We start from the raw sequence: 21,040 nt of genomic DNA, 5'->3' as shown, positions 1-21,040 counted from the left end.
TATATTTTATTATTACCACTTATTTAATACACTCATTATTTATTATACATTCAGTAGAGATTTAAGCTTGAATAAAACAGTTGCAAAAATAAAAACAAATAATTCCGATACCGGGAGTCGAACCCGGGTCTGCTCGGTGAAAGCGAACCGTGCTAGCCGTTACACTATATCGGATTTTATTGTGCTAAAATACTTGCGACTAAAACATAATTATATCAGAACCACGATCTTTGACTAACGTGACCTTAAGATTAGCCTCACATAAATTTTATCAAACATTTACCATTGTTTTATTCTATTAACTATATTGTTTATTATATAATATCACCATATAACCCGTAATCTAATTCCTTTTTCATTTTTTCAATTGCTTGTTGTTTATTTTTATCTAACAGTTTCAAATCTGAGACTGGAATTTCTTTAACTTGTCGAAGCAAACGAACATGTTCTGGTGATAAGTTTCTTAAATCCGGAACTCTATTATTTAAAGTGTAGTTGACGGTATCTGGATCTATTTCTTTTAAAATCACCCCTAATTCCACTAAAGCATGTGAAAGTTGTGGATATCTGTCTAATAAAAGTACCATTAACTGGGGGTTCTCAATGCTCAAATGCTTGGCTTCCTTTAAAATATTCTCAGCACTTGTAGAATCTATTGATGTTACAGATTGAGTTATGGTTTGTAAGGGATTCTGTTGAGGATGTAACTGTATTCCTAATGGAAGAGCAGGTAATCTTTCAGTTGGTTCATTAGCAAAACTCATCTTTGCATCATTTGAAAAGGAGCACTTTAAATTTCGATTCCCAATAACAAAGTTATTCAAATTTCTTACAGCACTAGAAGCTGTTTCGTAATCAACATATCGAACAAATGCATAGCCTTTTGATTTACCGGTGATATTATCGAAAAGTAACTTTAAATCTGCAACTGGGCCAACCGTTTTGGCAATTTCTGCTACTCTTTCTTCAGTGTAGTCAAAGGGTATATTCCCAATGTATACACTTTGATTTTCCTCCATAGTTGGTATTATTCTAAGCAGCAATAACCTCACAAGAACAACCTGATAGCAGTACTTGATAATGCTGAGTATTCTTGATACAAACTTTATTATTGCCTCTTTAATTTTCAATTTTTGATCACGTGACTTGATAAAAATCCAATACAAACTTAAAAACTAAAACATTTTAATCAAAATCTCTGAGGTTTATTTTATTCCCTTACATCATTTACCATGGATGCCAAAGAAATCCTTACTATCATTTCGAATTTGGAGAAGACTTCCGATGACGCCACGATTCTCAAGCTCTTGAACATTTTAAACGATGGAGTTAAGCCTACTGAAAGTTTATTGAGAGAGACCAAAGTTGGTATGGCAGTTAATAAGCTTAATAGCACCAGTAATTTAGAGATTAGATCATTGGTTAAAAAGATGATCAAAGGCTGGAGAGAAGTAGTTCAGAATGAAAGGAATAAGAAGAAGAAAGAGGAAGCAGCAGCATCATCATCTACTGATTCTAAGAAGTCTGGTGCGGGTAACCCCAGTAGTAGTAGTAATAACAATACCAATAATACCAATAATGCTAAAATGGGACCTAGAAACCCTAAAATTGATGGTATAAATACTAGTTTATACGATAATCCTACTAGAAATGCATCTGTGGGTGCATTATACACAGCTTTAGCCATTGAAAGAAGTGACCCATCGGATCTAATTTTGAAGAAGGCAAGAGAAATTGAATCTGAAGTGTTTAAAGGTGAATATTCATCAGTTAATGATAATTATAGAAACAAATTAAGATCATTTACTATGAATTTAAGAAATAAAAAGAATCCAGAATTAAGAGATAGAATTTTAACTGGGAAAATTATGCCTCCAGCTTTTGTTAAAATGACTCCAAATGAAATGGCACCGGAAGCTTTAAAGAAAGAAATTGAAAAATTACATAAACAAAACTTATTTGATGCTCAAGGTGCAACAGAAAAGAGAGCTGTCACTGATAGATTTACTTGTGGCAAATGTAAACATAAGAAGGTTAGTTATTATCAAATGCAAACCAGATCTGCGGATGAACCTTTAACTACTTTTTGTACATGTGAGAACTGTGGTAACAGATGGAAGTTTTCGTAACTGGTGGAAACTGTATATTTGAGTACAGATGCGCGTATATTTCAGCATGCTCCATCAACATATATATATATATTGTACATATATAAGTATATTTGTATTATAATTAAATGGAAGAATTCTTTGCTAAGAAAGAAATTAAATCAACCTTGGTAACAATTTGAATTGGCTTTAAATCTGAATCGGTGATAATAGCATTCGAATGGGTTTCAAAGAATTTATTCAATGATGATAATGAAGTGTTCAAAGTGATTGGTTGATAGTGCTTCTTTGTGAAACCTGACTCCTTTGTAATATCAAACGATTTTTCAAAATCTGCCAACTTTCTAAAGTCAATAATAATTGATCTAATAGAATTGGTTAATTGAACCTTTTTAGTTGATAATGACTTCAAGATAGTTGATAATGTAACTAACCCAATTAAGTTACCAGAATTACTCAAAACTGGCAATTGATCAAACCCATTTGATTGTAATAAATCAAATGTTTTTTCAACAGTATCAGCCAATGAGACAGTAACCACTGGAGGCTTATTTGCTACCAAATCAGCAATAGTTTTAGAGGATAAAAAGTCATCACTTTTACTTGAAGAAGATGCACCAGTTTCTTCGACTTCAAATCCATTAGTCTTCATCCATTCATCATCAGCAAATTTGGATAAGTAAGATCTAATGGAATCAGGGAATACAACAACCACAACATCTTCCTCAGTTAAATCTTTAGCAATTTGTAAAGCTGCTTGTAATGCAGAACCTGAAGAACCGCCTACCAAAATACCTTCGTCACTAATGATTCTTCTAGACAATTTAAACGATTCAGCATCATCAGTTTTAATCCAATCATCAACATATTTTCTATTTAATACATCAGGTATGAAATCGTATCCAATACCTTCAACCAAATAAGGATCAACAGAACTGTTTAAAGATTCAGGTTGAGCCAAAATTGACCCCTTAGGATCAGCACCAGTAACTTTAATGTTAGGGTTCTGTTCCTTTAAATATCTTGAAATACCACTGATGGTACCACCAGTACCAGCACCAGCTACTAAATGAGTGACCTTACCCTTTGTTTGATCCCAAATCTCAAACCCGGTACCATAATAATGAGCATCAGGGTTAGCTTCATTAGAGTATTGATCCAAAATAACAGAGTTGGGAATTTCCTTCTCTAACTTCTTCGCAACACCAATGTGAGATTCAGGTGCATCCCAAGCAGCTTCAGTAGGAGTTCTAATGATCTCTGCACCAAGGGCCTTTAAAACAGATACCTTTTCATTAGACATCTTCTCAGGTAAAGTGATGATAGTTCTATAACCTTTAACGGCACCAACAAGTGCCAACCCAATCCCGGTATTACCCGAGGTTGGTTCAATCAAAGTATAACCTGGCTTGATTCTTCCTTTTTTTTCGGCTTCTAACACCATGTTCTTAGCAATTCTATCTTTGATAGAACCACCGGCATTGAAGAGCTCAACTTTGGCGTAAACAGTAGCCTTGATGCCATATGATTGAGGAATTTTATTCAATCTTATAAGAGGAGTGTTCCCGATGAGTTCCAAGACATCATCTGCAATTGGAGGAGGTGATCTAGTCATGATATAATACAAAAAAAGTATATAGTATCTATAATGTAGCTATACTGTAACTATAATATGATATATATTAGTGATATATTTGTTGATGTCTCAAACGCCACACATCTCATCACACCTTTGAACGGCATGTACACTTTTGCGACTCAATGCCGTGACCTAAATGCAGTATTGGTGTAATCAAATGTCAGTTCTGGGCTAGCGTAAATTACAGAACGTATGCATTTCTTACGGTATATGGATGGTAGACTGTTTGTCGTATAAGGCGTAATATAGTACAGGGAGTATAGTACAAGGAGTATAGTACATGGGGCATAGTATAGTACAAGGAGTGTAGTACAGGGGGCATAGTAGATTGCAAGGAGGACAGTATAGTACAGTATTTTGTAGTATAGTATCGCACAGTACAAGTGATGAAAGGATGATATCACAATAGTGCAATAGCATGTGATCTAAAGTAATAGAAAACGTAAGAGCATATGTCGATGGTATGTCTATAACACAGCTATGCTATGGATCTAGCACTACGGCTGTAAAATCATGTCCGTTACAATCAATATTATGCATTTAAAGGTTTATGATTAGTTTATATACATTCTTATTGCCGCGAATAGCCGATTTTATTCTTTGAATCGTTCCGATAATAACCGGCAATTTATGCATTGATAATCTTACACTTGACAACATCAAGCTCTTGACCAGGAACACCCTTTGTAAAATCGTAAACGTAAAGAATACCTCTACGATCAACAGCATAGACTTTTCCACCATCTGCACTAAATGAAATCGACGCACATTCATCTGCAACATCACTACCAGCAACTTCTCCCAAAAGAACAACAATCTTCTTATTATTGCCTGTAACTGGTACAGAAAGATTAGGAGTAGATACCAAATAAAGGTTCCCATCGTTCCGAAGAAACACAAGCCCATCTCCACGAGGTGATATGGCCAGCTTATGAATGAAAGGACCAACTTCAGGAAATCTAAGTGCCAGTTCAGATGATCGAATATATGAAGTTTCAACCTCATCAAGTCTGCTGGATGTACTTTCTTGTTCTCCAATGACATCAGCTACTGTATGACTACTTCCCTTGCGTTCGGAGTCAAGCGTTGCTCCTTCAAGTCGAACAATTTCTGGGAACGTATTTTTTATTGAGCATGAAGTAATAATAATGGTGTTTGAATGTTTAATTCCAAATTGAATATCTGTTATACCAGCTGTAGTCATCTCCAACCCATTATCATTCTTATCATTGCTTGTTTCCTTTGATCTTTTCCCTGCATAATCTGTCCACACCAAACGAGGTCTTCTATAGTTATCATTAAACTCTCTTATCTTTATGATTAGGTATCTTGATTCCCATGCAGTACAACATAATATATAGCTTGAAGTGGCATTAAAAGAAATGAGTTTAATGGGATCTCGATATGGAACTGTTATAGTTATTGGTTCAACAGTTTTCAAAATCCCTTCAGGTGTGAAATTCATTTTATGCAATATTATAAATGGTTGTTCTCTACCGGAAAGTCGTTCTCTAGCAACAATCCCACAAGCTAATAGTTGTTGATTTGGTGATATTGATATGCATCTTAAGGGGAAATTAGTGACATAAGTATAGATGGGTTGTCCCACCAGATACTTTGAACCTTTACGGAGATTGTAAACTCTTAGCACCCCTTTGCTTCCAGATATAAGTAAATAATCACTAGCCAATTTACAATGGATATGATCCCAAGATTGTAAACGTTTCGATAAACTTGAATCTTCTGCTCCAGGATAATTAAAGTCACTTTTGTTAACGATTCCCTCGGAAGATGAAAGTCTTAAAGATGAAGGAGAAGGCCCATATTCACCAGTCAGTTTCCCACAACAGACCATTTCTGGTTTGCTATCGCCAGATTTGAATTCATAAATCTCCCATCGCTTCTCGGTCAAAAAGACAAACATCATTACTTCTTGACCATTACGGAAGTAACTGATGATGTCACTCGCTATGATTCTATAACTCTTCAGCAGAATAAAATTAAGTTTAAATTTAGATTGCAGGGTGGGATAAGATGTGAACTTCCGATGGAAGGGGAAACACTTGCTAAAATTGTATTCCTTCTCTTCACTTAGTAAATCAAGATCTGTCCCCCAAACTGGATCCACCAGAAGGGGGTGAGGATTTTGTATTTGAAGTTGGTTCATATAATCTTCCACATGAATAGAAGTTGTGGATTTCTGTCTACTAACAGATTCGTCATTGTCATTGGTTGCATTTACTTGTGTGTGCTTCAACTCTTCTTCACCTCCTCCTGGATCACCACCACAACCTTTAGTCTCTTCTTTAGCAATCTTATAGAAAAGCGTCATGAAATCCACTGAATCTTCCTTATCAGTAGTGGTGGCCTTTGTGTTCTCTCTAAAGAGTTCATTCAGAGCATCACCAATCACCAAAGCACCTTTCTCACTTCGTTTAGATGACGACCGCCTTCGGCGTCGACTGGATGCATTGAAATTTAGTTTCTGAACTACCTGATATAATTCTCGTAGTGGTTCTATGCTACTTAAGAGACCAACACCTTTGGCCAAACATGTAGGACATTTCTTGTCTAATAACTGTAGAAAATAACTTTCAGACACCAAACACCCACATGTTAGCACCGAACAATCTTCAACTGGTTTTCCTGAGTCATATGGAAGCCGTAGAAGGTTTTCAAATACCGTTATCTTTACCTTGTCCATCCTTAATGGTTAGGGTGTTGTTAGGATACGCTTACACTTGAATGTGTTTTTACTAAGGCTTCATTTTAATGCTTACGTAAGCATATACCGATAAGTACGTAAGCACAGTATGATGATATCCAGGTGCTTGTTGATTTATATCCAACATGAACCAATCCAGGTAATTGATTACATAATTCCAATTAATAACCAGCATACCTACTATTTTGAAAGATAAAGCTTCATATGGACAATAGAAAACCTGTACTGGTAAATCGGGAAATAATTCATGACTCCGCTAGCGTGGATAGAGGAAATTACGAGGTGGACTTATAGGAAGAGCATAACGAAATAAGGCTATGAAGATAGAGAATATGCTCTATAGAAAGCTAGTTAATGATTCTTATATAGTTGTAATATAAGAATCTAAGTATATTGTATCATTTGCGACAGTTGCCCAACCTAAAACGAGACACCATACAAAATTACTAAGACATACACTACTCTAGATCTTCCAGCCATTACCTAGAATTGGACTATTCATTCCTCATTAAGAATTATGCTGAAGACTTAAACCAAAAGATATAAAACGATGTCGATGTACAGCATTTCTTTTATGGCTTTTTTAACTCAACTGAGAAGAGATTATAAAGGCCAACTTACGATATCATAGAGAAGAAATCGTTAGATAGCAAGATGTTTACTGGAACTATCACTGAAAGAGACATTGCTGCAAAATACTGTCCAACAAAATTACTACTAGCATTAACCGTATTTTCTTTGGGCACCCTAGTTGTGTACACTCTACCTAAAAATGCCAGCATGAGGATATGACCACCTACTGAGATAATAGTTGGGGGTATTACTATTTTTTTTTATCAAAGAAGGTATTGAATTTGATAATGACCTGGATATAATAATACTCAAGTGTTTTATAAATGTGGTTGGAGGAGCAATTCTGGTAATTTTTGCATTGGTTGCAGTGGGATATAGGCCGAAGCACACTTACCACAATGTAGAACGACCCAAAGAAAACATTTTTATATGAGCTTTTTTATTCTGGTGTTTCTGTGGGTGGCCTTTTTTTGTTTGGCGGTGCTTTGAATGGTTCTTGCGTCCAGCGGAAGTAAGAACCACGTCCAGCGGAAGTAACATATCATTGCAGCATGTGGTCTTCTTGTACCTTTTCAATTGGCCTCAACAGATATGAAGTCCCACGGGACTCTCTATGATTAGTCGCACCCAAAGCTATCATTTCAACTTCAGGACTTTTGTTTATTTGTATCTAGCGGCTGCGTTGTCATTGCTATCCCGCAATTCATGAGACTGTCCTCTCGGGGTGTAGCAATTGTTGTTGCAGGTATTATACTGATGGCAGAAAAGGCTGGTTTCCATTTTATGTTCTGGAACGGCGCCTGTTTCTTAGGGGTTTGTTATTTGTTATCGTTGTGTATTGTGTTTCTATTGTTAGCCAGGGCTTCATTTGGAGCTCATTAAAGACGAGAACCAAAATACTAAATGTTATCGAACTGGTAAACTAATCTGACATATACCTCGTGAGTGGTGATCATGAGTTTTCTGTAGTTCGTGAGTATTAATAGGTTTATAGTTCTTTTAATGAAGATGTATGTATTTTTTAAATAAAAATTGAAGGAGCTTGGGTTACCAGAACCATACACTCAGTAATATACATTTTAATTGAATCAAAACTATTTCCCCAGAGAACCTACTTCTTCTTCAGATCCATTTTCATCTTTAAACGAATGCAACCGGTGCAAATTATGAGGACGAACAGGTTCATTCTTAACAGACTCTTTAGGTGTAATTGACGTACTAGTATTAGAATTCTGTCTCCGTAGATTGTAAAGAGAAGACGATGAAGGATGAGATTTGATGGTAATAAATTGGCCTGGAGTACTGGGACGTTCTTCATTATCAGATTTCAAGTCATTTCGATTTTCATCGTTATCACGCTCATTATATTCATGCTCATTATTCCTTGCGTCTTCAACTCCATAATCAAAAAAGGAATATAAGGCATGTCCCAAAAGGGAAAACGACTTCTTAACTGTTTGCAATACGGCCGAACTAGATTGGACTTGTGGAGGACTATTAGGATGACCATAGACTGGCTTTAAAAATAAAGCAGATCTGGGACATAATTCTAAACTCAACAACAGTTCCTTTTCCTGTTCCATTGAAAATGTATGGCCAGATAATGATGGGGCGAAAAAAGTATACAGAATTATTTGCGGAACGGTAGATTTTGCAAAAGATGGCATAAATTCATCTTGAGTCACAATTTCTTCTTGTTCATCTATCCATTTCCGTACAACTTCCAAACTATCAAGCGACCTGAATTCGTTACGTAACGTTGAGCCATCAAGAAGCTTAATAGAAAGGATACACTCATCATAAGATTTACTTGGTCGTCTTCTCTTTCCCAGATTAGTTGTTTGAGATTTGAACTCTTCTCTTTCTCTTTGTAAAGATGCCCGTTCTTTCTGGTCCATTTCAATTTGGCGTCTTATAGCATTTAATCGATCGCGTTCTTGATTTCGAGTCCTGAGAACGTCTTGCTTACGTCTTGCTGCAGTATGGGTATCATTTAACAGATTTGGTTCAGGGGTGGAGCTGGAACTAGTTGAAGCTGAGTTTGAGACAGATCCTGACACTGAGGACGGAGCAGGAACAGGAACAGAAGCAGGAGAAGCAGATATCGACGGTGATGAGGATGATGATGGTGATAATGACGATGTTGTTGGAGTCGACTGGGGTATATCTGCTGCAGCCAGAAAATTCGGGAGTGAGAAAGCAGCTGGCCTATGAATTTTGATAGCTTCTTCAAATCGTTCAACAGACAAATCACCATTAATAACATCCAATAGTGTACCCTCTTTCACGATGACTATACTTGGAACGGTTAAATTGGGGAAGATTTGCTTGAAGGAGTTGAAATCGTTTGTATTTTCTATCAAACTAAGAGTAATATAGTTGAGTTTCACTTCATCAATAAACTTTTCGGTCAACTTTTGATTGCTTTTAACAAAGTGCTTGGATATATAAAGATCACCTGTGGTCCCTTCTTGTCTCAGAAATACTATTAAGGGCTTTTTATCGGTGACAGATGCTTTAACTGCTATATCCGCAGAATCATAGAAGATCTCACCGAACAGCATACTATTCCGTTGAAGGTATGTGGGGGGATGATGAGATGAGGGTTGATCTGACATAAACTATTATTTTCCTAAGAATGAGCTAGCAGTGGTGATAAGACTACAGAAGAGGGGGTAATTGGTGCGGAGAGGGTGCTTTTCTGTGTTGGATGTAAAAGGAGGCGTTTTCATCACAGATTGCTTACGTAAGCTTAAGCATTGGAGGCTGGTGCATGTTCAACAATAAAACAAAACGACGCGGTCGAGGTTCGAAGCTGGAACGTTTGAAGATTTGGTTTCGTTTGTTTACACTTTTAAAGATCAATTAAGCTAATAACAAGAATGCGTATCCATAGCTAATTAATCCGGTCTAAACATCATTGTTAACTTTGCCTAAGATTTATCCGTTTAAACCCACCTTATAATGAATGATCAAACAACAAAGATTAAGGTCCTAGTAAGGGTAAGACCATTACTTCCTAGAGAGGCTTCCGATGGAATTACCGAATCTTTAGTACAAATGCCAGATTCCGACCCTACTTCCGTCTCCTTATTGGTTCCTACAGACTCGCCGTATTACTCCCAACATATTAACACTGTGAAATCCGAATCCATTGACGAATACAAGCACTATGAGTTTGACGAATGTATTTGGTCCTTTAATGCCAATGATCCACACTACGTGAATAACTTACAATTTTACGATAAGTCCGGTCCAGATATCATAGAACACTTTTTCAAAGGGTACAACGTGTGTCTTCTTACTTATGGGCAAACAGGTTCCGGAAAGACTTTCACAATGATGGGAGATGACAGTCAACCGGGATTAATTCCTCTTATTGTTCGAGACATTCTCCGCCAAAAGGAACATCTTATAGGCGAGCGCATCAATTGTCAGGTGAAAGTGTCTTATATGGAAATTTATAATGAACAAGTGAACGATTTGCTAGATACGGCAAGTGGGTCTAGTAAGAAATGTAAAGTACGTGAACATCCTGTTTCTGGACCATACGTTGAAAATCTCAAAGAGATAGAAATTAGTGATTTCAAATCCTTTAGATCTCAGTTGGATAGAGGTAATAAAAATAGATCAACTGCTGCGACATCTATGAATGACAAAAGTTCAAGATCTCATGCCATATTACAACTTACATTAAAACAAACAAGATACAGGAGTGAGTCAGAAGATTTGGGATTTGATGATTCGTCTGACTCCATTGGAGATGCAGAAGAAGAGGTTATTTCCAATATCAAATTGGTTGATTTGGCTGGTTCCGAAAGATTAAATAAAACAAAGAATTTTGGTCAACAGGATAGAATGAAAGAAGGATCTCTTATAAACAAGTCCTTGACAGTATTAGGTCGGTGTATTAATATTCTTGCAACCAATTCAAGTAATTCAGGGATGAAACCAAATCTTGTACCATTTCGAGATTCTATTTTAACTTATATTCTTAAGGAAAACTTATCGGGGAACTCCAAGAGTTTTATGATTTTCAATATTTCACCTGTTGACTTTGAAGAAACGTATCAAACTCTCAATTATGCCAAACAAGTGACCAAGATCAAAACCAGAGCGAAAGCCAACACCAATAAGTTGAACTCCAAGCCAATAGATTGGGAAAGACTTAGAGGTGATGATCAAGATATTATTGACTCTTTAAAAAAGGAGATTAATGATCTTAACTCCAAATTGGCTCAAATCGGCACAGACTCTCCTGTTCAACAACATCATCCAGAGTTTGAAAACATGGTCTTATTTTTAGAGCATGATTTGGATCGAGTTAAGTTTGAAAATAAATATTTGAAACTGAAGATACTGCAAAAATCTTCTCAAGTCAATGAGCTTTTAAGCTACATAAAATACATGGAAGGAGAATTCAAAATACTTTCACAAGAATCTATCCACATGAGACGATCACTTTGGAACTCATTGAACACTAATTGTGATTCTTCTATGGAAGGTTTGAATCAAGCGTTGGACCAATTTGACCCCAAGCGTATACTTTAATGTTAATGTCCTGCAGATAACACAATCTCATCTCAAATACGAAACACCAATTTGTCCACCAATATAATAATATTAGCGTGCTGGTCTTGTGCTGGTATACATTTGACTTTGAAATACGAAATGGCAAAGTTCTTGATTCTTAATCCAGATCCAAAGGCATTGGACAAAGTGCTTCAAAAAGCCAACACCCAGAATCAAAAGAATGGACCATTCGATGCGATCATCTTACTCGGTGATGTTATACCGCCAGTCATAGAGGAACTTCCGAAGACCAAACTTGAAGTACCTACATATTTTACTAGTGGTTCTTCTTCCTTCTCTGATATTGTTACCGAACATAGCAATGAGAGGGAGCCATTTGCGGAAATCATACCTAATTTAATAGCATCAACTGACTGTTATTCATTTCTCAAACTTCAAACTGGAATAACGATTTGTATCGTTAACGGACAATACGAATCCGAAGACAGCGAAATAGTTGCTAGTCTCAAGAAACGAGACACAGTTGATTGTGACATTTTAGTCACGTATAATTGGCCAAACGCCATAGCAGATCATCAACAAAGATTGGGGCTTGGAAGTAGTAAAGTTGACGAGATAGTCAAACTTATTCGGCCGAGGTACCACTTTTGCGTTGGGGATAACGATGGAGAGTTCTTGGAACTTCAACCTTTTGTATGGGAAGATTCAAGTTATACAAGATTCATAAGTCTTGGACAAGAAGGTAGTGGCAAGAAATGGTTTTATGCCTTTAACCTTAGTCCTGAGGTTACAAGCATTGAACCTCTGCAAATCATAGAGAATCCATTCTTTGACAAACCACAATTAGAGTTACAAGGTGAGTTGAAACCTATTTCAACTAAAAGACAACTAGAGCCAAAGGAAAAAACTGAAACGAAGAAGAGAAAAATTGTCACTCCAGATCAATGTTATTTCTGTTTGTCCAATCCTAAGGTCGAAACTCATATGATCATATCCATCGGAGGAAATTGCTATATGACAGTAGCAAAAGGACCTTTGACCAAATCCAGTAACAAATTACCATTTTCAGGGCATGCCTTGATAATCCCAATAGATCATACACCTTCTTTAAAGCAATTGACAGGCCCAGATTCAACAATTGAAGATAACAAAGTGTACCAGGAGATGATCAAGTATGAAACAAGTTTAGTGGAGGCATTCAAAGACAAGTACCCAAATTATAGATTAATATTCTTTGAAATCTCTCGACTGGACAACATCCACCACTGCGTTCAATTCCTTCCAGTACCAGAATCAATAATATCTAGGTTTTCCCAAGTTTTAGAAGAGAAATCAAGGATCAATAATGAAACATACACAAAGAATGAGTCATTGGAATTCAAGGAGTTCGAATCAACGGAAGATGAAGCGTATTCAAAGATCATTAATGAATCCGACTACCTACTGTTCAAAGTCTATTATAATGAAAATGCTACTATTAACAAAAGAATATATATAGCACCACTTTCTTCCCAAGGAGAGTCTACTGTTGATCTTCAATTCCCCAGGCGAGTGTTGGCCTATCTCCTCCTGAAACCAAATAGGGTATATTGGGAGAAATGTCGTCAACCAGTGTATCGAGAGACTCATGAATGTGAAAAGTTCAAGGAATTTTTTCACCCATTCGACTTCACTATGTCTTAGAACTTTTAGGTGCACTCTTCAGTTTGTTCAGTTGTGCAACGAGGACACCCACATTCAAAGAACCACTCACGAAGCAGTAGTTGTCTTGTTTGAACGTTTTCTTCAATGGAATTACCATAGTTGATGCATAGTTCTTCATCGGGATTGAATATTTCCTTAGTGGTAATGAAGTATACTTCTCTCTGAGTTCGGACCCTTTTCAAATTAGGTATACAACTATGGTTGAAGAATGATGCCAGAGGATATACAGCAAAGCCAAAGAACTCGTCAATTCCTTCGTCAGGACACCAGATTCCAAATGCATTGGATAAATGTCTTCCTATGATTGCACCGACAGTTTCAGTGGTGACAAATGGTTGCAATTGGTTGGGAGCATGGATTTTAAGAAACTTAAAGATATTCCCATAAACCGTACTTAAATATGGATACCTTTGTGTCTTTTCCGTGATATTGCTTTGCAACGTTTCAAAGATTCCCAATTCCAATCTCATATGTTCTAGTTCATTCATTTCCAGGATATACTGATGGCTTGTTTGTGGTGATAATATTCCTATTTTTTTTTGATACTTAAATAATGCAAAGATGGTTGTTGCAGTGTACTTTAGATCACTGTATTCATCATTAGTTATAACTGGAGTTTCAGCCAATCTTTTTGATGGCTTCATTCTGGCCAAAGTTTCTGACCATTTGTTAAGTTGACCCCATACTTGTGTCAAATTTGACTTTACTTCAGTAGTCTCGTATTCTCTCGTAGTACTGGAATAATGCCTTTCTATCTCCAACAAGATGCTTGTTAAAAGTCCCAAGTCGTCGTAATTCTGGAACTCTTTAAGACAGGCGGAAGAACAAAAGTACAACGATATCGTTTTGCTTATCAGTGGAACCGTAAGTCTTGTCTTTAAGTTCTTACCGTTTTGGAAAGTGAAACAATGCTGACAAACTTCTTTACGAAACTCTCGCTGAATTGAGCTGCTCAAAGGTCTTGGAACCCTCAACACTATTGTTCCTTCAGGGATTGAGTGCCCGTTTTCAGTATTGGCAAATGCACCTCTGCCTCCGTACTTGGTTTGATCAATTCTGAAATACGGTGATAAGGTATAAGCTGACATGATGGTATTGGATATGCGCACGATTCGGATAACACGGTTGGAGACAAATCTTACTCTCAAACAAATAAACAGACAACTACAAATAGGTACCTGCAATAGCTTTTGTAGCAGCGTTTATGACTGTTTAAGTGACAATTATTGTTAATAGTACCACAAGTAAACCACATGGCCGAAATCTCAGTTTCGTATGTTAGTCTCATCGCGGTGGTATGCAGGTTTGGCATTTTCAGTGATGATTTGAAGATCTCGTAAAAATATCTGTTGGTTACGGAATTTGCAGCCTAAAATGAAATACCATTCGTCCTTGTTCTTTTTACTGAAAGTAGTTACGGAATAAGGTTCTTGATAAGCACACATACGCTTACGTTGTTTATGATTAAGATGTCAATAAAATGAAGGGACATATATATTCATATATATACAGCTTAGCCTTACTTTTCACATGCTTACAGCCATAAAGCTACTCTCCTTGAGAATCAACCGTCTTAGTTGAAATAATTTATAAGTATATATGTTCCATTGTACATATAATTGACACTAACAGATAGCCATACGACGTTCTTCTTTGTTCGATATTTCAACTAGTCGCGAAGGAACTTTGACTTCCTATAAATGTCACCATTCACAAGGAACTCCTTAAACGATGGTTAGATTCTTCTAAGAGTGGATCCGACTTTTCATCAACATCAAGTTTCTTCTTAATGGCAGCCAATTTAACAACATTAACTTTTCCAAAGACAAAATAGGGATGGAAAGGTATAAAGATCAACCCGGCAATCGACATCATTAAAGCCTCTAAAATCAACAAATAAATTTCATGGGTAATCAAATAACCTCTCCACCCTTGAGACAATTCAAGTACTCTATAAATGCACCGAATGTAAACGGCCAAGACACTGACGGTAATTGCCAAAGGGAACCAATAGAACAAGGGCCTTGAGCGAATGTGTTGGAATTTTGAATTATAGAACCCGTCCAAGGAAATTCTTGCATGTCTCCTTGCTGATGGGGTACCCAATAATAATTTGAAAAAATTCTTAATGGACCGTTTTTTATAAGGGTTTGAATTGTCAAGCTTGGCACTATCTTTGAAGAAGATCCGCAACAAGAAATCAATCCATAATCCTACGAAAATTGTCATTGCAATTAATTGAAAGATTATACCTCCTAAAATCATATTCGTACCCGTTTTGGTAGATTTATGGTTGTTATAAGCAATTGAAGTAGCTGCACCTCCACCTGCCTGAATGAAGATAGATAAAATGTCTGTGGTAATAAACAAATAAGAATACCATAAGGGTTTCAATATTGAGTAACTTCTACCATGAATAACCACCGCTTGTGCACATAGGAAATAGAACCCAGCCATAATGAAAGCAGGTGCAATAGTTAACCCGGTATATTGAACTAAATATGCATTTTTAGTTGTAATATCATTTATTGACATGATTCTACCAATAAACCCAATAATTTCAAGTCCAAAACCAATAAAGAAGGTTATATTGTACCACCAATATCTTGATTTGAAGACCATTAAAGTGTTGAAAGCAAATATCAAGCCAAAAACACCAGCAAAAATAAAATTAGCTGGCTTATTCAAATTGTAGTGATATGGGTTGTTGTCGAATTCTAAGGCTTTTAAGTTGAGTGTCGCATTGAAGATAGCTTTGGTAGCTTGCAGTAGAACGATTTGATCTGTTGCTGTAGCCAATACCAGTTCAGCACTCATGATGGTTAAGGATGCTTGAGCACCTCTAATGGATTGTGAAAGATCCATTAAAGGTTGCCAATTAGTTTCGACTGCAATTTGAGCAGCAGCTGAAGAAATTACTGATCTTAAGCTAGAAGGGTCTCCAGTAATTGTCAGTAATGTAGTTTTGGTAGGTATTGTGGATGCGAGCCATTCTGACCAACCAGTAGATAGCAATGGGTTTGTTATGGATACTGACATGATAATTGATGTTGACTGTAATTACTTTAAAAGCTGATAGTGATTAATGTTATATGTGCCGCTATATATATATATATATTAGACATCCTTTTGTTTTGTATTGCCAGAAACTACTTAATACAATACTAAGGCTTAGTCGTATGCACCAATCTCTTAAATGGCGGCGAAGCTGAGGTTTTCTGGTTGGGCGGAACTTTACGAGCCATTATGGCATATGATAGTTGCTAAGGATCTGATAGTGATCAGGAGCGCCTCTTGATACACGTTTGTTTTACCAGTAACTCCGTGTTAGGTATACTACAATGTTATGGCTTCCCTCGTAAGTCCGTATTCTTGCAACCGGGCGAAGCTAATATTCACTATTGTGTTATCAATCGACGGGTTTTAGCCGCAAGGCTAGCGCCTATCTTAATGCCGCCTATACTTCATGGCACAGTTGATAGTAATGGTATATACTAATAGATCTATGGCAGCATATAGTTGACCTAACGTAAAGTGTGATATCCAGGAAGTACTAAAGCAAATAAACTAGACTGTATTTAGAGCGTTTACAGAACTAGCCGCAACTTTGATAACTTGATTCTTAAATACAACGAAAGATACGAGAGCTTGCTACGTCTTGTTTAGAGGCTTATCTTAAGACTGCATTCATGTTACATGGCTGTATTCCACTGATCTAAGGTAGGGTATGGTAAGTGTGCATTACTATAACTGTGTAATTTGTTTGTGCTCCAGTATGATTATGAAATTATGTAATAAAGTGTTTGATGTCAACCACTACGCCCACGCCGTGTACAGGTGCCATGTCATTGCAGCTAATAATAGAACTGTTTACATTGCTGCTTTGCGTATCTTTGTCTGACGGGATATAGGACATCCTTGACAACAAAAGACTACTGTGCAATATTACAATACTACCACAATGACGGAAAACATTGCATTTCACCGATATGAGACTCAATTAAAAAGGTTAAGTCTGCTTTCACCACGGCTGAACGACCACCTCCATATACTAGGCTTTTCAGGTAGCTTTTCTGAGCAATATGGAAGGGGTTGCATCACACCGCTAGGCTAAATATTGCGTAGTGGATATATCCCACTCGGCACCCTCTGTAATCAGTTCCTGAAGCGGATGTTGACACTTAACTATGCTTTCAAGCCACCTGCAATCAATTTATTGGCTTTGTTACCATCTAGCTCCAATGAGGTATCAAATACGATTGCAACTTCATTCTCCAATCTTGCACAAAGTATGATCCAAACAATACGTTGAAGTTATTAATTATGGCATTGCAGCCTTAAAATTTTCAAATAGAGGAGCGCAATTCCCAGCTCTCCCTCAAAATAGAAGATGGTATTCATTTCCACTTCAAATTGGATAGGACCTGATTTGCATTACTCACACGTTCAACAAATCGTATAATACTTAAGTCGAAGAATCAATAGTGTGGTCGGAGAAATTAGAATACAAAGCCTTTTTTTATGTCGACGCTGACAGTAAGAAAGCGCAGACAATATCAGCGTTATCGTATTCAGCTACTGCCAAAAGGAAAGTACCGCTCCAACTCAGTCAGTCCCATAACCTCCAGCCGCAAAAGCTCTCGGAAATACTACGTAAAACAAACCAAAAAAAACCTTGGCCGCAACACAGTTGAGAATCTTATCAAATCGAAAACAATTTATGAAATATACCGATCAATCCGGCCAATACCTCTAAACAGTGTTGGAAACACTTAATTATCATTATATTTCAGTAGCGCATGCTAAACAGGTTGAATTGATCATTGATACGCTTGTGATGAAAATATTTTGGCCTCGTTCTGTAGCGGTGACAGCTTGGCTACAGTCCTCCACTTTTGCTTATTGAGTAAAAATCATCCTAGGGCAGATGTCATCATTCAGCCACAGTGGCAGCCTGAAACCTCGTGCCTCTATTGGCTGGCGAAAACCATTTGAAACTACTCGCCATCTCATCAAATTCATTTGTCCCGACTCAGGGTACTCTTTCTTCTTCCGTGATTGTGACCTTTTTCTATATCTATTGTGGTATTCCGGGGCTGATGGGAGAACAAATTTGAGTAAGCCTCCGTTCCTGTAGATTCTTCCGCTTATTTTGCAACCGTGATAAATTTTGGGTAGAGACGACTATTTCAACGTTGCTTTTAACCTATACTGATCTTGTTGCCATGGCCCTCTGTTTGGAGACTCTCATTATGAAGTTTCTTAAGGGCTAAATGAAGTGGATTTCATCCTATTAGGCTCCTTTTTCTGCTTGTTATCCCTAATTGGGCATGGCAAAATCCCACTTCATCAGGCTTTCATCTGGAACTGAAGGACGACGATTGCGGAGGCACTTCTTGAACAGAGCCTAGCTCCCGAAGTAATGACGGTTTTCGCTGTAGCTCGTATGGAATGTTCCACAGTACATACAAAAATGGCAAATGCCACTTTACGGCTTAATCTATTCGAAGGATAGATTAAGCTTGCTACAATGGAAATTAAATTTATGATATTAATTACATTGGATGGAGTCTAAAATACCAGTACATAATTACCATGTACTAAATGAACATTAAAGTATAAATAAAATCACGCGACATTGAAGTGAAAGGTATAATAATAAGTAGGCTTTTAGAATAGCCAACCAAGGAATTTTTCATAGAACCATTCCTTATCATATCTAATACCTTCAGCGGCTCTGCGAGCTTTTCTTTCAGCTTCTTCAGCAGCAAATTCTTCTTCTTCGGCATCAATGACGTCTCTATAGGTGTCCAAGTCACATTCCGAGGATTTAAGCCAGTGGGTTTTCTTGTAGATCTTCCAGCCAGCAAACATCAAAAGGAAGACTGGAAGAACAATGTAACCAGTGATAAATGATTTGTAAAGGAATGGATGACCGAGGAAAACAGTAAAGTTCTTAAGGAAAATGACAAGAACACAAATGGTCAAGGCAACATAAGTACCATAAGGTTGAAAAGGAGACTTGTAGGCCAAGGAAGACCTTGGGATACCTTGAGCTTTCAAAGCACTCATAAATCTGAGATGAATAATCAAGATACAAGTCCAAGCAAGTAAACCAGTTAAGGAAACCACATTAACAAAGTAGCTAAAAATTTGAGAAGATGATGACGAAACAGTCATGTAAGCCAAAAGGGAGAACAAGAAGGACAAGGCAATACCATAGTATGGAACACCCAACTTGTTGGTTTTAGTGAAAAAGGCAGGAGCATAACCAGCAACTGACAACCCATAAATGGTTCTTGAAGCAATGTACATATCGGAGTTAGCAGCAGATAAGACAAATAACAAGATACAAGCATTAATCACATGGTCCAACCCGTGGATCTTTGCATTCTTAATAGCAATAACGAAAGGGGAAGCAGAAGCAGTGCTACCGGAAGCATCCAACAATAATGGATCCCTTGGAGAAACACACATACCAAGGAAGAAGATAGCCAAAACGTAAAACACCAAGATACGGTAGAAAGTCATTTTAATAGCCTTTGGAATTGCTTTTCTTGGTCTAGCACATTCAGTGAAGGTAATAGCACACAATTCGGAACCCAAATAAGCGAAAACAGCTGTTACCAACACAGAAACAAATGAAACAAATCTCCCCAAGGAACCGCTGATATGCAAATGCTTTTTTGAGTCTGTGTATTCCAAGAAAGCACCTGGATCTTTCCAGTATCTGAACCCAATTCTATCGTGAGTTGGACCACCACCAAGAGCAATTATCCACATCAATAAGATCAAACCAAGACAAGTAAGGACTTTCAATGTGGACAACCAGAACTCAATTTCACCAAAGAATCTGACACCCAACATGTTGACAGTAGTGATAATGGCCAAAAAAATGGTGATCCAAATCCCAGGGTTCATCTTTTCCTTCGACACCCAGTATTGAACAGTAAGGGAACCAGCAACCATTTGATTGGCTGGTAAAATCAAATATTTAAACAAGTAAACGTAACCACAAGCATATCCCAAGGCGTCATCAACGTAACGCTGACAATAGTTACCGAACCCATTCAATGGAATAAAGGTAGCAACTTCACCTAATGCAGACATAACCATAAACACTGTGAACCCGATAAGTGCATAAGCAATCAAGATAGCACCAGGACCAGCAACTCTCAATGCAGAACCAGTACCAATTAACAAACCAGTACCCAAAGCACCACCAATGGCAATCATAGTAACATGTCTAGCATCTAAGGCTCTTCTTAATTGATGTCCATCCTGTTCATTAAGGGCAGCACCGGGGTCGGACTTGGCCACATATAGATCATAATCTTGTGTATGTCTTGAGAGTTGAGACACATTGGAACGCGTCGAAAGGGTCTTCTCGAGATCGTGACCCATTCTTATGTATATTATTTTATGGTATAATGATAAACTTTTAAAATACAGACAAAAATTGTCAGAGGGAGGGATAAAGATGTTTTTATAATCGTATCTCTCTTGAGGTCAAATTTATCGGTTGACCCCGCAAGTGATAGTGAAATGCTGACAGCAAGAGATAGAGCCGTTGCCGTGCAAGGAGACTGATATGCATTTCTGATTGTGAAGTTGTCTGTCGCTTGCATTGACCAAAGGTGTTGCTTAACCAATTATAATTTGTTTTAAGCGCTGACACCAAATAAGTCAACAATGCATCAATGGTTAAACTGAGCCTATTCAGGAATGTCATCTTACATTATCTCTGGAATTAGCCAA

At 37.3% G+C, this 21,040-nt stretch overlaps 9 protein-coding genes and 1 non-coding gene across 10 annotated transcripts; 3 read left to right on the top strand and 7 right to left on the bottom strand.

Moving 5' to 3' along the window:
- Positions 1 to 102: 102 nt before the first annotated feature.
- On the bottom strand, positions 103 to 174 carry KQ657_004056. The gene has a single exon. It is a non-coding gene; the product is annotated as a tRNA-Glu (tRNA).
- Positions 175 to 314: 140 nt separating this feature from the next.
- On the bottom strand, positions 315 to 1,019 carry KQ657_004055 (uncharacterized protein; the record flags this gene model as incomplete). The annotated part of the gene is made up of 1 exon (XM_043194742.1): positions 315 to 1,019. One exon carries the CDS (start codon positions 1,017 to 1,019, stop codon positions 315 to 317), a length of 705 nt encoding a protein of 234 aa, XP_043050493.1.
- A 213-nt stretch (positions 1,020 to 1,232) lies between these two features.
- On the top strand, positions 1,233 to 2,129 carry DST1 (transcription elongation factor DST1; the record flags this gene model as incomplete). Its single annotated transcript, XM_043194741.1, has 1 exon — positions 1,233 to 2,129. The coding sequence occupies one exon, from the start codon at positions 1,233 to 1,235 to the stop codon at positions 2,127 to 2,129; it is 897 nt and encodes a 298-aa protein (XP_043050492.1).
- Positions 2,130 to 4,375: 2,246 nt separating this feature from the next.
- Positions 4,376 to 6,451, bottom strand: PTR3 (Ptr3p; the record flags this gene model as incomplete). Its single annotated transcript, XM_043194740.1, has 1 exon — positions 4,376 to 6,451. The coding sequence occupies one exon, from the start codon at positions 6,449 to 6,451 to the stop codon at positions 4,376 to 4,378; it is 2,076 nt and encodes a 691-aa protein (XP_043050491.1).
- Positions 6,452 to 8,139: 1,688 nt separating this feature from the next.
- Positions 8,140 to 9,609, bottom strand: KQ657_004052 (uncharacterized protein; the record flags this gene model as incomplete). The annotated part of the gene is made up of 1 exon (XM_043194739.1): positions 8,140 to 9,609. One exon carries the CDS (start codon positions 9,607 to 9,609, stop codon positions 8,140 to 8,142), a length of 1,470 nt encoding a protein of 489 aa, XP_043050490.1.
- A 400-nt stretch (positions 9,610 to 10,009) lies between these two features.
- On the top strand, positions 10,010 to 11,596 carry KLP8 (uncharacterized protein; the record flags this gene model as incomplete). Its single annotated transcript, XM_043194738.1, has 1 exon — positions 10,010 to 11,596. One exon carries the CDS (start codon positions 10,010 to 10,012, stop codon positions 11,594 to 11,596), a length of 1,587 nt encoding a protein of 528 aa, XP_043050489.1.
- A 120-nt stretch (positions 11,597 to 11,716) lies between these two features.
- Positions 11,717 to 13,261, top strand: KQ657_004050 (uncharacterized protein; the record flags this gene model as incomplete). Its single annotated transcript, XM_043194737.1, has 1 exon — positions 11,717 to 13,261. The coding sequence occupies one exon, from the start codon at positions 11,717 to 11,719 to the stop codon at positions 13,259 to 13,261; it is 1,545 nt and encodes a 514-aa protein (XP_043050488.1).
- A 5-nt stretch (positions 13,262 to 13,266) lies between these two features.
- On the bottom strand, positions 13,267 to 14,370 carry SET6 (Set6p; the record flags this gene model as incomplete). Its single annotated transcript, XM_043194736.1, has 1 exon — positions 13,267 to 14,370. The coding sequence occupies one exon, from the start codon at positions 14,368 to 14,370 to the stop codon at positions 13,267 to 13,269; it is 1,104 nt and encodes a 367-aa protein (XP_043050487.1).
- A 622-nt stretch (positions 14,371 to 14,992) lies between these two features.
- On the bottom strand, positions 14,993 to 16,321 carry KQ657_004048 (RTA1 domain-containing protein; the record flags this gene model as incomplete). The annotated part of the gene is made up of 1 exon (XM_043194735.1): positions 14,993 to 16,321. One exon carries the CDS (start codon positions 16,319 to 16,321, stop codon positions 14,993 to 14,995), a length of 1,329 nt encoding a protein of 442 aa, XP_043050486.1.
- Positions 16,322 to 18,952: 2,631 nt separating this feature from the next.
- On the bottom strand, positions 18,953 to 20,686 carry DIP5 (Dip5p; the record flags this gene model as incomplete). Its single annotated transcript, XM_043194734.1, has 1 exon — positions 18,953 to 20,686. The coding sequence occupies one exon, from the start codon at positions 20,684 to 20,686 to the stop codon at positions 18,953 to 18,955; it is 1,734 nt and encodes a 577-aa protein (XP_043050485.1).
- Between the last annotated feature and the right edge of the window lie 354 nt (positions 20,687 to 21,040).

Source organism: Scheffersomyces spartinae, assembly GCF_019049425.1.
Source record: "Scheffersomyces spartinae strain ARV_011 chromosome Unknown scaffold_5, whole genome shotgun sequence".
Classification (NCBI taxonomy): domain Eukaryota; kingdom Fungi; phylum Ascomycota; class Pichiomycetes; order Serinales; family Debaryomycetaceae; genus Lizanozyma; species Lizanozyma spartinae.
The sequence above is the reverse complement of the archived record's forward strand: the minus strand, read 5'-3'. Positions and strand labels throughout refer to the sequence as shown.